Source organism: Engystomops pustulosus, chromosome 5 (assembly GCF_040894005.1).
Source record: "Engystomops pustulosus chromosome 5, aEngPut4.maternal, whole genome shotgun sequence".
Taxonomy (NCBI): domain Eukaryota; kingdom Metazoa; phylum Chordata; class Amphibia; order Anura; family Leptodactylidae; genus Engystomops; species Engystomops pustulosus.
In genome coordinates, this window is record NC_092415.1 from 34,984,084 (window position 1) to 34,999,729 (window position 15,646).

The following is a 15,646-nucleotide window of genomic DNA, read 5'->3' on the forward strand; positions in this document are numbered from 1 at the left end:
ATATGTGTGTCCATTGTGTAGCGTATGACATAAATATTCCATCTGGAGCAGGGGTGTCAAACTCCTTTTTATACATCAGCCTTGTGGTTGCAAAAGGGCTGAATGTCATTTTATTATTGTATAAATGTTTCTACTCCTTTACAGTTAAGAAAGCTGTTTAGAATTTACATTTATACATTATTACAATAAGCCCTTGGAGGTTAACCTCACAGCTGAAAATATTATACTATTATACCTCAGACACCAACATGACCAATATGTGCCCCACAGTAGCCAACAGTCACGGTGCCCTGACCAAAAGTAGCCAACAGTCACAGTGTCTGCAGTAGCCAACTTATAATAGCCCCTGTCTGTAGCCCCCTGATTTTACTCCATCCTTCTTTAGGTAGAGAAAAAAAATATATACTCACCTCTTCCTCTTCCCTCAAATCAGCAGTCTTTTTCTCTTCTGTGTGGCAGCTTTAAAAAGCTCTGAATCCATTACATCGGGTCTGCCGTCTTCAGAGCCACATTCAGACACCCATAAAGAAAAGAAGACAACTGATTTTGCTTCTGGGGAACAGGGAAAGGTGAGTATTGTAATACCAATAGGGAGACGGGCCAGACTACTCAAGGCTGTGGACCTTGTTTTTGACATCTGTGACCTAGTGCATAAAACCAAAGTAAAACTAGAGCCTCTGTACATCCTAAAGCAGATTTTTTTCTTTACAGAGGTACTTTAATAAGCAGCTCTTTTTGCGTTTTTTAAGGGTGACAGGTCCTCTTTAAAGTTTTCTATGGAAGATCGGCAGCTGGGGTGATAGTCCTACATAACTAAGCAGTTAGTTCAGGTAGGTAAATTGTGGTGATGGATACCCTTTAAAACATGTCCACTAAAGGGAACTGTAACCTTTTGATTTTTTCTGAGGGTTTGTGATGTACGAAAATACGAGTTACTATAACCTGGCTAGTATGAGCACATCTGAGTTCTCCTTAAGGAGAATGCCAATTAAGGCCACCATGTAGGCGTGTGGAGTATCATAGCCATGGATGCTCCACTAGGGGGATTCTGGGAAAATATACAAAGTTTTCCAGGATGGGATAAGGAAAACCATACCTCTTTTAGCTTCCTTGTAAGGCAGCTCCCTTGACACCAAGCATGACCTACAAGAGGTCTTATGACATGATGCTTAAAACCAAACCAGTATATCTATTCCAGAAGGAACAGACTCCCAACTGTAGACAGCACTGTTTCAACCTGTTCGGGTCTCCTCAGTACAGTGTAGGGAACTGGTTTGGCTGGGTGAGAGACTTGTGCATACATGGCGGCCTTAATTGCTAGTCTCTGTAAGGAGAACTCTTACTTCCCAACCCAAGTCACAAGCCAAAGCAGTTTCACATGCAGTACTGAGTCTGTTCCTTCTGGAATAGATATACTGGTTTGGTTTTAATCCCGCATCATGTTGTAAGGCCTCTTGTAGATCATGCTTGATGTCAAGGGAGCTGCCTTACAAGGTAGCTAAAAGAGGTGTGGTTTTCTTTATCCCATCCTGGAACTTTGCATATTTTCCCAGAATCCCCCTAGTAGAGCATCCATAGCTATAAGCCTCCACACGCCTACATGGTGGCCTTAATTGGCAGTCTCCATAAGGAGAACTCTTACTTCCCGACCCAAAGTCACTAGCCTCTCACTCAGTCAAACCAGTTCCTTACACTGTACCGAAGAGACCCAATCAGGTCGAAACAGTGCTGTCTACAGTTGGGAATCTGCTCCTTCTGAAATAGATATACTGGTTTGGTTTTAATCTCGCATCATGTCATAAGGCCTCTTATAGGTCATGCTTGATGTCAAGGGAGCTGCCTTACAAGGTAGAAGAGGCGTGGTTTTCCTTATCCCATCCTGGAAAACTGGGAAAAAGTTTTCCCAGAATCCCCCTAGTGGAACATCCATAGCTATAAGACTCCACACGTCAACATGGTGGCCTTAATTGGCAGTCTCCATAAGGAGAACTCTTACTTCCCGACCCAAAGTCACATATGTCATTCAGCATTTTGCTTTTGGTACAGATGTTTATTTCCCAGACTCTAGTCCAAGGACCATCATTAGGACCTGAACTAATCAGGTCCAGATAAAGTCACTGATACATATGTAACATTTATGGTCAGCAGGATGTTAGATGAGCTTGTGTAGCCCATCAACAACTCTTAATAAGTCTTAAGATTATAGAATATAACTTTTAGGCCATTTAAGTTATTCCCATGAGAGAAAATAAAGAACTGCGGCAAATGTGTCAGTTCAGTGGTGGTTCTGTCATTCTCCCTCCGGCCTAATCAGATGCTCTTTAAGTTCAACATCATTGACTGCTCTCCTCACAGTCAGAGGCTAATCACTAGTGACATGTCTTATGGCTCGGAGGCGGGGGAGAAGAAAATGTATTAGCGTTTCAGGAATCACCATAATCATCACTTTACACGCAGAGACTTGATGGATATTATATTTCGAGATATATCTAAGGCCCAAATGCAAATGAGACAATTACATTTTCAAAGGGTTTCTTAAATATTTTTTTATGAAGACCAAAAACATTGGACACATTTTATTCTATCTTTTAAAAGCTTCTTAGAGAGTGACCAATTAGAACTTCATGTGCATCAATAGAGCCTTAGATGTTCAGCATCTACAATAAACAAAAACCTACAGAAACACAATTGAGAGAAATTTATCAGAGTGGAAAATGGTTCTAGTTGCTCATGGGAACCAATCAGAAGTCAGCATTCATTTTATAAACAGATGTAGGAAAATGTAAGCTGAGCTCTGATTGGTTGCCATGAGCAACAAGAACACTTCTGATAAATCTCCCATTTCCAGCAAAATGAAAGTGTTTAATTCTGCTTTTCTTTCCTCAGAGGTTGCATAGGGCATCAATATTCCCTTGATAAATATTTGTTGCTATGGTTATCTGCCTCTAGAAAAGTGAATGTACCATGTTAAAAAGACTTGGGTCATTTGCGATCAACAGAGTTGATTTAGGAAGGCAGTATCACTACGGGAGGAGGACAGTGACCTCATAATAGAAAAAAAATTCCCTCTAACCTATTATGGGAATCAGGATAAATTCCAGGTTAGGACTGTTTCACGTAAGCATTGTGGGGACGTAAGCGGCATGATATATGTCCCCATAGACGCCCATGGCATATGGTGGCGGTCAGTACAAAAAACATGTGTGCCACCGTACCATACCGTGGATGTGGACACTGAGCTTGGCTATGGAGAGGTGCCACGTCCACGCGTAACCTCACCTCCTTCTCCTAGCATGGGAAAGGGAGGTAGCGGGGGCATGCATAATTAAAGAAAGTTATGAAAAATAGCAGCACAGAGCGTGGGGACAAGATATCCGGTGCTCCGGGCTGCTGTTTTTAATAACTTTCTTTTTTCTAGGCGAACCCGGCGGGTCAAGCTTAGGGGAGGACAGCGCCTCTAGGGATGGGAATGAAGCGGGGATGAGTATTTTTCTGACGTAAAAATTCCTGAAAAGGAATGGGTTGCTGGCACCACAAGGAGGATTTACCTGGCCTGGGTGATATTCACACTTATATAAATCAGCCAATGATACAGAACATTCAAGTGTCTCATTACGGGCTGTCCCTAATATCACTTCATTCCCTACAACTTGGAGCATCTGCCACGACAAGAGCATTCAGCTCAAAGGAGAATAAATGCATCGGCTTGTGCCACAATGTGCAGCATTTCTAGCATTGGTGACTTTTCCTGCTAATGAGAAAAACTTGATGTGAAAGTGGAGTCTGATTTGTAGATTCCTCATGGGATAATATCAGCAGAATGTGCATGACAATAAAATCTGTAATCTATTATATAACAATTGTTATCTCCATTAACGAATTTGTCTGCAGCTTTAAAGGGGATGGCCACTTTTCAATAAATCTCTTCCATTACACATGTCTCTGCCTTTCCCTGCTCTCACCATGCTTCCCTGTCACAGTCATTTAGAGCAGAGATCTAAGAACTTAGCAGTGTGAGGACACTCCCCCATTGCTCCGAGTCCAGCGAAAATCCTGGAATGCCAATGCTTTTTTCACAGTTCTGCTGCTATTTGCACTACACTATGGCTACATAGATTTCCAGGGCTGCAATCTTAAGATGACTACAGTTCTCCATGGCCAAAACTGATAAATTCCCTTTTATTACACATTGGGGCTCATTTACTAAGGGTTCGTATCCCGACGATTTTTCGATTTGCCCTGAATTTCCCCGGGATTTTGGCGCACGCGAAAGAAATGGGGGGGGGGGGGGGGCGTGGCCGTTGGATAACCCGACGGTTTAGGAAAAACCGCGGAATTAAAAAAATAATTTGTGTCGCAAGATCAGCACTTACATGCACCAGGAAGAAGCAGGTGAACTCCGGCAGACCTCGGCGCAGCAACGACACCTGCTGGATATCGGGGAGAACGTGACGCTGGATCGCCACTAGACCGGGTAAGTAAATCTGCCCCATTGAGTCCTTAAAGGCACATTGCAAATGATGTATATTTGAAAATGTAGGAAAAGTAGACCATTATAGTAATACTTTTTATCTATTTTTTCTTTTTTTAATTATCACGGTTTCCAGAAATACGTGGCAGTGAAAGAGTTAATATAAGTATCTCACAGAAAACTCTAACCAAGTAACAAAAAGAGAAAAAAAAAACATTAGTGAAAACAGAGCCTTAGAGAGTTAGAAAAATGTGTAATGTTGTGTTAAGCATTAGCTTCTTTTATTATTTTTTAATGATTTTTATACATCACGCTCCTAAGGGAAGCTTTTCATTGCCTTAATAAAAGTTAGATTTTTGGAGGCTTCTGTGGATCAGAGATTTTAATGAGAATTGTGTCTACATGAATTCAAGCCAGAAAACCAGTGAAATGATGCATTTCTAAAGAGGATTACTGGAGTGCGGGCCATTCCTAGGGAGCAGTTATGATGATGTCCTGCGCTGTGGTCAGATAATGTTCTTCTTCAGGGATCCACACTGCTGCTTCTTACCCTACAGAACACATTGTATTAGCTGTTATGGATGACACATGTACTTTTTGTCTACAATACAGGAGTCTCCGGGTAACGGGTTGGGTTTGTTGTTAAGTTGAATTTGTATGTAAGTCACAACAGGTATATTTTATAATTGTAGCTCCAGACAAATTTTTTGACAATTTTTGTCCTACGACAATTGCATTTTCAAAAATTTTTTGCTATAATGGGACCAAGGTTTATCAATAAAACCTCATTACAGACACCTTACAGCTGATCATTGCAGCCTGGGACTAAAGTAACATCCAGAGAGCTTCACCAGAGGTCACAGTGGGCACAAAGGTCCATCTGTAAATAGGGGTAGCCTGTAAGTCGGGGACCGCCTGTAGATATGTCATATAGATGGGTTTAGTTGAGTATTTCTACATTAAAATATTAGTCATTTACATTAGACATTAATTAGATCTCAGAGTTTCAACATACACTATCCTAAACCCCTACTTGAGGTGTCTGGCTGCAGTTTTTTGCTTCTTCCCGTTGTAAAATAAGTCCGGCAAAATAAGTTTTCGTGGTTTATGAATATTGTTGGAAAGTAGGAAATTAAGTCCTCCTGAACTCAACATCCAATTTAAAAATAATCCCAATAAATATAATCCCAATCTCAATAAATCATAACAAATATTGTGAATAAATGAAATCAACTTACCTGTATAAGGAGGAAATTGGCCTTTTGCTTCCTAGTTTTGGTCTGTAAGGTTTCGGTTCTCCGGCCATATTGATGTCTGTAATAAAATGAAGAATAAAGTCTTTAGGAAACCAGTTTATTTATTGTAAAATAAGATTTGTGATTCATACAAAATATATCTTTCATGAGAAACTTCCAATATGGAGTAAGAGAAAGCACGGATAGTACTTTATGAGATTTTACAAGTTTGTCCATACATGTAATTACTTGTAGAAGTCATCCTCGTAGCAAAGTTCTGTTTGATACATTTTATTTGTAAATTGTAAAACATTTAAAGGGAACCTGTCACCAGATTTTACCATGCTAAACTACTAGTCCCTTCATGTAGAATATGAAATAACCTTTCCAGGATGCTCCTTTTTATGTGAAAACTAGAGAACTAGAGATATGGTCAGTTCTAGTGCAGCACAAGACACACATTCAATCAGTACTCATTTTCTAGATTCTGTAAATCCTCATGCATTCTTACTAGAAAGAACTGCAAAAGGATACACTGTGCTATGCAAAATGATGGTAGACAATTTTTCAATATGATTTCTGCATCCCTAAGGGACTGTCTAAAACAGTAAGTGAATGTACTGTATCTATAATGTGTGAAGTAGTAGCGATCGGTCGTATCATCATCCTTTCTCCAAGGGATGCGGCATAGAAGGCTTGATTTTCCCCAGTGTTTTGTGTGAACTGTGCCAAAGTTTTCTGCTGTATTGGGACTGATTGAACCACACCTGGTAACTCTCCAACTCATTTCTGTCCAGCAATGGTTAACTTAAGTAATGGACAGCTGGTCAAGTTAGCTGCTGGGGATGGTGTCCAGGAATTCCTCTATATTTCTGCCCAGTGCCATCATACCTTGCCGTTAATACCAGTCTCCCAATACCTTTTCCTATTTCAGCTTGCTGCTGCTTTGCTATACTGTGTATCTGACCTCTACTTTGTTATTCTCTTGTTATCCGATTTTGTGCTTCACTGCCATCTTGGATTTACCCGGTTCTGTCTGTCTTTGCTTATTCATCTGTTATCTGTTGTTTGTCTCTCTGTGTTTGGTCGTCTTTCCTGTGTACTCAGTCAGTGTAGCGATGGTCGACCAGAAGTCCCTAACCAATAGGGTTTGCAAGGTTAATTAGGTAGGTGACAAAAACTATATAAGTGTCATGGTGTAATGTGTTTTTGTTATGCGTGTATTGTATATACATGTGTTTGTAATGTGTATACATGTGTGTAATTTGAGCATGGCTGTACTCATTGCTCACCATGCTGTAGGCACTGTTCACATACACCCCAATAAAGACCCATTTACACTTTACATTTAACCTCAAGAAGTGCTTGAGTAATTGTAATAATCGTAATAGTGAATTACAAATATGACAATAAATTTAGAACATATAATATAAAAGAAACCTGTATTCAAAAATGTGAATATAAAGAAACTAAATAGTATAGGCTTAAGCTTACAGATGCTGTAAGGGTTTTATCACCTGTTCCCCCATTCCTGTATACTGTAACCCCCATAGGCTCCCACTCCAATAGACTGATACTATTGTGCTGGTACTCTGTTAGAACACTTAAAATAACTATTTTGTTTCAACACATAGTATAAACCCCAGTATCCAGTCCTATTTTATATGACCCACTATACACTATACACAAAACAAAATGTGATTAAATTAAATTTCCCCATCATATAATCCCATGACAAAGGAACAACCAAGGCACAAACCTCTAGTGACTTATGACAAATACAACCCTGTGTAGCAGTAAGTTGGGTGTCAGGGATTGTCTGTATATGTGTGCAACAGTATTATGTTTGTGTGTACTATAGCAGTAGCAGTATGCTTATAATGACTTTTGGGGGAGGGAAAACTTTGGTTTGGGGTGGACAAAATGTTGCACACTGGGGAACGCGCATTTTGGTGTCTTAAAAAATGGAACTGTTTTTAAAATATGTTTGGGGCCCTGATTCTGGAAGCACTATTTAAGCACTACTTTTCGAGATCTGGCATTGCCACCTTATAAGGTGAACTCTGCTCAAACTAGTTATCACTCAATTTTGTACTAAACATATTTTGAAAATTTATGTCAAACTAGTGATCACTCAATATTGTGTTAAAGAAATGCGGAAAATTAAAGGAAACCTACCACTTGAAGTGGCAGGTATAAGAAGAAAATACCGAGCACCAGCTCAGGGTGAGCTGGTGCCGGAGCTTATTTTTGTTAGTGTTTTAAACCGCTGTATCGCGGTTTAAAACACTTTTTAAACTTTATGGCCGAAGCTGGTTCGGCGCAGGGAGGTACGCGCATGGTAAGCGCCGAGCGCGTACCTCCCTGCGCCGAAGCAGCTTCGGCCATAAAGTTTAAAAAGTGTTTTAAACCGGCCATAAACACTAACTCACCCTGAGCTGGTGCTCGGTATGTCCTTCTTAGTGGTAGGTTTCCTTTAAGGTCATATTTAAGTGACTAGAGATTTTACTTTTCTGTGTTTCGCTGTGATGTTCCATTTGCGCTTGATGCTTCAAAAGTAATCTTATGTGTATCCCATTGTCCATGGTACCTTTCTTTCATTGTTCCTATTTCTAGATGGAAACGCTCAACATCTCATAAACTAGAGCTGCCTGATAGAAAGGAAAAGTATTTTCAGAAACAGCAGCTCAAAAATACCCAGAATTAGGTGAAAAACTCCAGGCACCACGGAAAAAAAATTTGATCTGTTCAAAAAAATTTCCTAAATTTTCATTTGAAATGATTGAAAATATGGTGAAAACTAACAATTACACATATTTTATTTTTACCATTGACATAGGCTGTGTGGATTGATTTATGTACATTTACAGAATAGTATGTGAGATGAATTTTCTGATAGAAAATCTGCATAAAGTACTGGGTCAATGTCTGTGTCTATCTTTTGGATGAGATTGTAACTGACATGTCCTATATTTGAACAGCATTTACCTACATTCAGTTCAGAATATAGGACACATTGCTTCATTTTTAATGCCATCTATCCATCCTGATCATTGGTTTATCCAGAGCACACTATGCGAAGACATTCCACTCTACTGCTGATGTCCCAACATTACCCAATTCAACTTCTATTCATCGCAAAGAATGTTGACAGTAGGCGCTTAGTCCTGAATGAACTCTCAAAAAACCTTGTGTTGTGGGGAGGAAGAATGAAAGGGTAATGATTATGTTTGCTCTCTCTGTTGGCAGATGTTTAGTTTGACAAATTATATTGAATGTTTCACGTTACGAGGTGATTTTAGTCCAGAGAGACAATGTATCCTGCAGTACTTTTCATCTACGTCTAGTAGAGCCTTTATCTGGGAGCAATTGCCATGAAATTGTCCACTTTTCTCTCCATGTGCTTTACATTTGATCTCAATCCGTTGCAGTAAAATGTGCCATTTGTAACTTTCACCTCGATCTTTAGAAAGTGAAATTATTATCGGCTAATCTGACTTTCCAACATCACAATTTAAAAACCACCTTTCCAACAAAGGAGACGCTAATCGCCATAACAATTATTTTCCTGCTTCGTGTAGCCAGCGGTTCCTCGAGTGGCTTTATCCTGAAGTCATGCTTCGTTGCCTCATGGTTTGTTACACGTGTACTGGTGTGAGAAAGAACATCCTACGCTCTGAGAAATATGAGTAAAAACTGCTGGATTAACTATAAAGAATGAAATCTACAGACACTACTTTAAAATATAGAACCGTGAATATGAAGGTCACGTAAATGTTCACGTAAATCTTATAAAGGATGAGATGGAATTATCTTATTATGAATAGATTTATTAAATGATATACTGTAAATAATACTGTATACATGATTGAGGATCCTTCCACCCCAACATAAAATCTCTACCCAAGTCCCCTCAACTTCCAAGTGGTATTTACTCCACAGGGGGACTTTTAGGTATGAATGATTAGATACATGTGCTAACGCCTCATACCAGAGATCTCCTACTACAGGGGTAGGTGAAGCAATTAGGTAGGTTCAGGTAGTCTACTACACTAGGAGGTTCCCTGGTCATGTGATGTCACACAGGTGCACGACTCGTTATAACACACAGCTCTGATTACTCTCTCAAATATAACGAGTCATGCACCTGTTTTACATCACATGACCAGGGACCGGTTCTTATCTTCAGGAAGTAAAGAATGAAGCTTCCTGTTGACACCGAGCAGAGATCTAGAAAAATGTGAGGGACTGATACAGAAAGTATATTGGGAAATTGTACAAAATTTAATTACTAAAACAATATCAATTCTTTGCTGATAGAGGACAACCTCTATAAGCCTTTAGCGTTCATAATATGATGTCATAGATATTTGAGAAGGGAAGTTAAGATTATTAACATTCAAAGATAAAACAGGGATAAATATGTATTTCCATACTTATAGATGTATTGTTTTGTATATGTTTTTTTTTTTTTTTTTAATTGTATTTTTATTAATTTTCAATAAAATGATACAAACCGTCCACACAGCATGTTTACAGAGTTGATACCACACATGAATCAAGAAGGAAACAGTTCCAGGTGATAACATCAGAATTATGAAACATTGTGGTGAGCAAGAGAAGAGAAGAAGCCATTATACATGTATCATAAGCGAAGTACGGCCTTCACTAATTTTGTGGACATAAACAAGACCCCCTGTAAGAGGGTAGTATACAAAGTACCTTAACAGAAACTAGAACAATACCAATAGTAAATGAGATCCTACTGATCACAAAAAGAAAAAACTATTATGACACGACCAACAAAGACAAGACTGAAGACATAGGGATGACAAAGAAGGGTGGGGGAAGTACAAGTCAACCTTATGGGGTGTCCTGTGTAATCCAGTATGAGTCCCAGGTATCCCATATTTGCTGAAATTTATCCACTTTATTTTGGAGGGTAGCTGATAAATGTTCCATAGACCTGACTTCCTTTATACGGGCATATAACTCATACCGGGAAGGAGGAGTAACCTTTTTCCAATACTTGGCAATGAGGCATTTTGCAGCCGTTAGTATGTTTAAGACCAAAATACGAGTGTGCCTCCTAAGAGAATGAGGGAAGATATTTAGTATGTAGGTTTTTGGGCATAGTGGGAAATCCACTGCAAGAACCTGGGAAAGAATCTGTTGAACTTGATTCCAAAAAGGTGCTATCAGGGGACATTCCCAAAAGATATGGTAGACATTGGCTTGCAGCCCACCGCACCTCCAGCAGGTATGAGGAAGGGCGGGGTTGAGAGTGTGCAATAGTTGCGGGGTATGGTACCAGTGCATAAGCACTTTATATTGATTTTCTTTGTTTATCATACACGTGGCTGATTTAGCCGCATGTCTCCAGACCAGGCGCCACATTTCGTCAGTTATTGTTTCCCCTATATAGGAGTCCCATTTAGTCATGTAGTGGTGTCTCGTTAGTTGGTCAGGTACAGGGTCAGATAAGATAGCATATATCGAGGAGATAAGTCCCGAGGTTGATGGGTTAAGCTTGCATAATCGCTCGAAAGAAGTTGGGATAGAGGCCTGGCCTGACTGGAATAGGGAATTTATGTAATGCTTAATCTGAAGGTATTGGAAAAGAGAGGAAAGGGGAAGGCTGTGTTTGGATTGAAGGTCTGAGAAAGGTATTAGAGTTCGCGTTGTGGGATCCACCAAGTCGGCTATGTGGAAGAGGCCAGCACGGTGCCAGGCAGCGGAACCCGCCGCAGTCAGGCCAACCGGTAATTTGGGATGGAACAAAAAGGAAGTCATCGCCGAGTTGGTGGAGGTCAACAAAAAGCGCTTGCTACAGCGTTGCCAAATATCTCTAGTTAGAGCCATTGGACCCAATAGGGAGGAAGAGGGAGGGGAGTGTGGGTCGTTCCATAAGAGGGAATTAGGGTGAGCTGGTGCCAACCACAGCTTCTCCACCTCCATCCATCTTGAGAAAGCTGGTAGTGTGGACCACGCCGGGATCCTACGAAGATGGGTAGCCCAGTAGTAGTGCGTAAGATTAGGAAGGGAAAGGCCTCCCCTGGCTTTAGGAGCCAGAAGGATACTTTTTGCAATGCGATGTCGTTTGTTGGCCCAAATAAATTTTAAGATGGAAGTCTGAAGGGAGCGAAGGTCCTTGAGCGGTACCGGGATAGGGAGGGTCTCAAAAAGATAGAGTATTTTAGGTAAGATGGTCATTTTAATGGCCGAAATGCGACCTAGTAGTGACAGAGGGAGTGTGGACCATTTAGAAAGCAGTGAGCGTATGTTCCCGTATAGGGGAGGGAAGTTAAATCGGTACAAGGTTTTATATGTAGAGGATAGTTGGGTGCCCAGATATCTAATGGACTCCGTACACCACTTGTAGGGGTAATTGGCTTTAAGTAAAGCAACTTGATCCGGTGGAAAGTGTACGAGGAGGGCTTCTGTTTTGGTGTTGTTAACTTTGTATCCTGAGAGGCGACCAAAGTCCGCGAGGAGGGAGTGAAGGGCTGGGAGTGTAACATAAGGTCGAGACAGTGTCAAAAGAATATCGTCCGCTGCGGCGAGGGGCTCTATGCTCAAGACAAAAAGGAGAGGGGATAGCGGGCACCCCTGCCTGGTGCCGTTCAGCAAGGGAAAAGAGGCTGAAGAGGCATGTGGGAGTCTCACTGTAGCCGATGGGGTGTCATAAAGACCTCGGATCGCCTTCATGAAGGGTCCAAGAAACCCAAACTGTTCCAAAGTGGCAAACATAAAGGGCCACCCTAGGCGATCAAAGGCCTTTTCCGCATCGAGACTTAAGAGCAGAAGAGAATCTCCCATCCTATCTGCCGCATCAATCAAGTCAATGACCCTGCGGGTGTTGTCCCCCCCCTGTCGGCATGGTGTGAATCCCACTTGATCCTTGTGGACCAGGGAGGGAAGCCAGTAATTAAGCCGAGATGCCAGGACTTTGGCAAAGAGTTTGAGGTCTGAGTTTAGCAGGGCTATTGGCCTATAGTTTTTACAGTCTAGAGGGTCTTTCCCTGGCTTAGGAATAAGAGTTAGGAAGGAGTGAGTCATAGTTGGTGGGATCGGGTGGCCTTCAAGGAATGTATTAAACAAGGTAACTAGTTTGGGGACTAAAACGGGGGCAAAGGTCCGGTAGTAGCTATAAGAAAAGCCATCTGGGCCTGGAGATTTCCCCCCCGGGAGATCCTTAATCAAATCAGTCACTTCCTCCTCAGTTATTGGGGCATTAAGGGATGCGGTCGCCTGGGTGGGGAGGCGTGAAAGGTTACAGGAGTCTAAAAAGGAACGCAAACGCTCCGTCCTGGCCAGCGGGTCAGTCGGAAGTTGTGAGGGTAAGGAGTAGAGCTTGGCATAATAATTCTGGAAGATATTAGAGATCTGTCGTGGGTCGTAGGTCACACAACCGTCAGGGCGGCGTAGGGCGTGTGGTGCATTTAGACAAGTGTCGCCCCGCAGCTAGGTAGCTAGTAAGGTGTGTGGCTTGTTCCCCCACGTGTAATATCGCTGCCTAGTGTATAAGATTGAATTATCCGCCCTACGCAACTGAAGTTTTGTATATGTTTTTAACCATCATATTACTAGCATAATGGGGCACATGTGTGCACTATGTGTGGTTAGATTGTGAGCCCCATGGGGACAGGGACTGATGCGACATGCTTTGTGCAGCGCTGCGTAATCTGTGTGCGCTATATAAATAAAGAATTATTATTAACCCTTAGTAAATAAGCCCCATTGTGTTGCGTGAAGAATTGTGCAGCTGCAACACAAAAGCGTCGCATGCAACATAAACGTGGTGCAGACACTTCTTAAATACTTGTTTGGACATGAAAGAACATGCAAAGTCCGACATAAAACTGGAGCACGGCCCTTAGTAAATGTGCCCCTATGCATATTTATTTATGCATTTTTATGCATGACATAAGGAAAAATTTTAGCAAAAATCTCCTACAATTCTGTGCCGCTGGATCTGAAAGAGAGCTTTGCATCTCCATGGTAACAGACTACAAGCAAATGCCGTGTAGCATGTCCCTAAAGTTTTTCTCTCTTCTGACCATTTTCTACTTGAGACTTCTTTGTATCACATGCATTTTATCTGGCAAAGTCCGACCACATCGGATTCGAATACACAACGGTCAACATAACAAGATGTGGGATAAAAAAAATGGAAATACAAAAAAAATAAAAAATTTCTGTCGATATGTCAGGAATATTAATTGCAAAGACAGTACAAAGACAATTTGAGTTACAGAAATTAAAGGGGCAAATGGTCACAGCTCTCGAATCAACTCCAAATCATTCAAAATAGCTAAACTCCATAGATAGATGTACTATGCTACTGGACTATGACTAAAACTTTGATACAAAATAAGGAGGAATATCCCGGAGTCTAAAACTTTATTATTTATTGATTCATGTTAAAAACTGGCATGTACGTGTAGCCACCATACAATAGCTGACGCGTTTCAGGCAAGACACTAAAGAAAACTACCATTTGTTTTTAAGCATTGTAAACCAAACATACCATGACAAGGATGTAGCTACACTGATGCAGAAACATATCTTGTTTAATCCCTGAACTGAGTGGTTCTGCTCACAAAACAATTATAAAATTCAGGACTTTGGGAAAGCTGGGTGCCGTACATAAACACTAGAGATGAGCGAGTATACTCGTCCGAGCTTGATGCTCGCTCGAGTATTAAGGTACTCGAAACGGCTCGTTGCTCGGACGAGTATTTCCCCTGCTCCAGATCGAGCATTTAATTAAAAAAACACAGTGAAGAACAATGAAGAATAGAATAAAAACAGTGAACACAGTGAACACAGGATCATTTAAGTGAAAAACACAGTGAAGAATAGATTACAGATGTTCGGCACATCTGCTTACTTGCCGGAAGATAAGCGCGAAACGGTGCGAACAAAATAGCATGTGAAGAACACATTGAAGAACACGGTGAGCAGCACAGAAACATCGGGGAACAGGACAGAGACATCGGGAAACAGGACAGAAACACAGGGGAGCAGGACAGAGACATCGGGGAGCAGCACAGAAACATCGGGGAGCAGCACAGAGACATCGAGGAGCAGCGCAGAGGCAACGGGGAGCAGCGCAAAGGCAATGGGGAGCAGCGCAGAGGCAACGGGGAGCAGCACAAAGGCAATGGGGAGCAGCGCAGAGGCATCGGGGAGCAGCGCAGCGGCAACGGGGAGCAGTGCAGAGGCAACGGGGAGCAGCGCAAAGGCAATGGGGAGCAGCGCAGAGGCATCGGGGAGCAGCGCAGCGGCAACGGGGAGCAGCGCAAAGGCAATCGGGAGCAGCGCAGAGGCATCGGGGAGAAGCGCAAAGGCATCGGGGAGCAGCGCAGAGGCAATGGGGAGCAGCGCAGAGGCATCAGGGAGCAGCGCAGAGGCATCGGGGGAAGCGCAAAGGCAATGGGGAGCAGCGCAGAGGCATCGGGGAGAAGCGCAAAGGCATCGGGGAGCAGCGCAGAGGCATCGGGGAGCAGCGCAGAGGCATCAGGGAGCAGCGCAGAGGCATCGGGGAGCAGCGCAGAGGCATCAGGGAGCAGCGCAGAGGCATCGGGGAGCAGCGCAAAGGCAATGGGGAGCAGCGCAGAGGAATCGGGGAGCAGCGCAAAGGCAATGGGGAGCAGCGCAGAGAGATCGGGGAACAGGACAGAGACATAGGGAAGGGCAGAGAAATCGGGAAGGGCAGAGAGATCGGGGAGACTTCAGTGGATGAAGAGGAGCGGATCCCGGGACAGCGTATCTCCTGACAAGTAAGCAGATGTGCCGAACATCTGCAATCTATTCTTCACTGTGTTTTTCACTGTGTTTTTCACTTAAATGATCCTGTGGTCACTGTTTTTATTCTATTCTTCACTGTTCTTCACATCTGCTAACTTGTCGGGAGATAATATACGCGCGGAACAGT

At 42.2% G+C, this 15,646-nt stretch overlaps 1 protein-coding gene across 5 annotated transcripts in view; it reads right to left on the reverse strand.

The window, feature by feature from the left end:
* RALYL (RALY RNA binding protein like) overlaps window positions 1–15,646 on the reverse strand; it is a 423,906-nt gene that overhangs the window by 99,585 nt on the left and 308,675 nt on the right. For all 5 annotated transcript variants that reach the window (XM_072151628.1, XM_072151625.1, XM_072151626.1 and 2 more), the window contains one exon: window positions 5,710–5,785. In XM_072151628.1, the coding sequence (XP_072007729.1) occupies window positions 5,710–5,785 (76 nt within the window). The remainder of the gene's footprint in view (window positions 1–5,709; window positions 5,786–15,646) is intronic.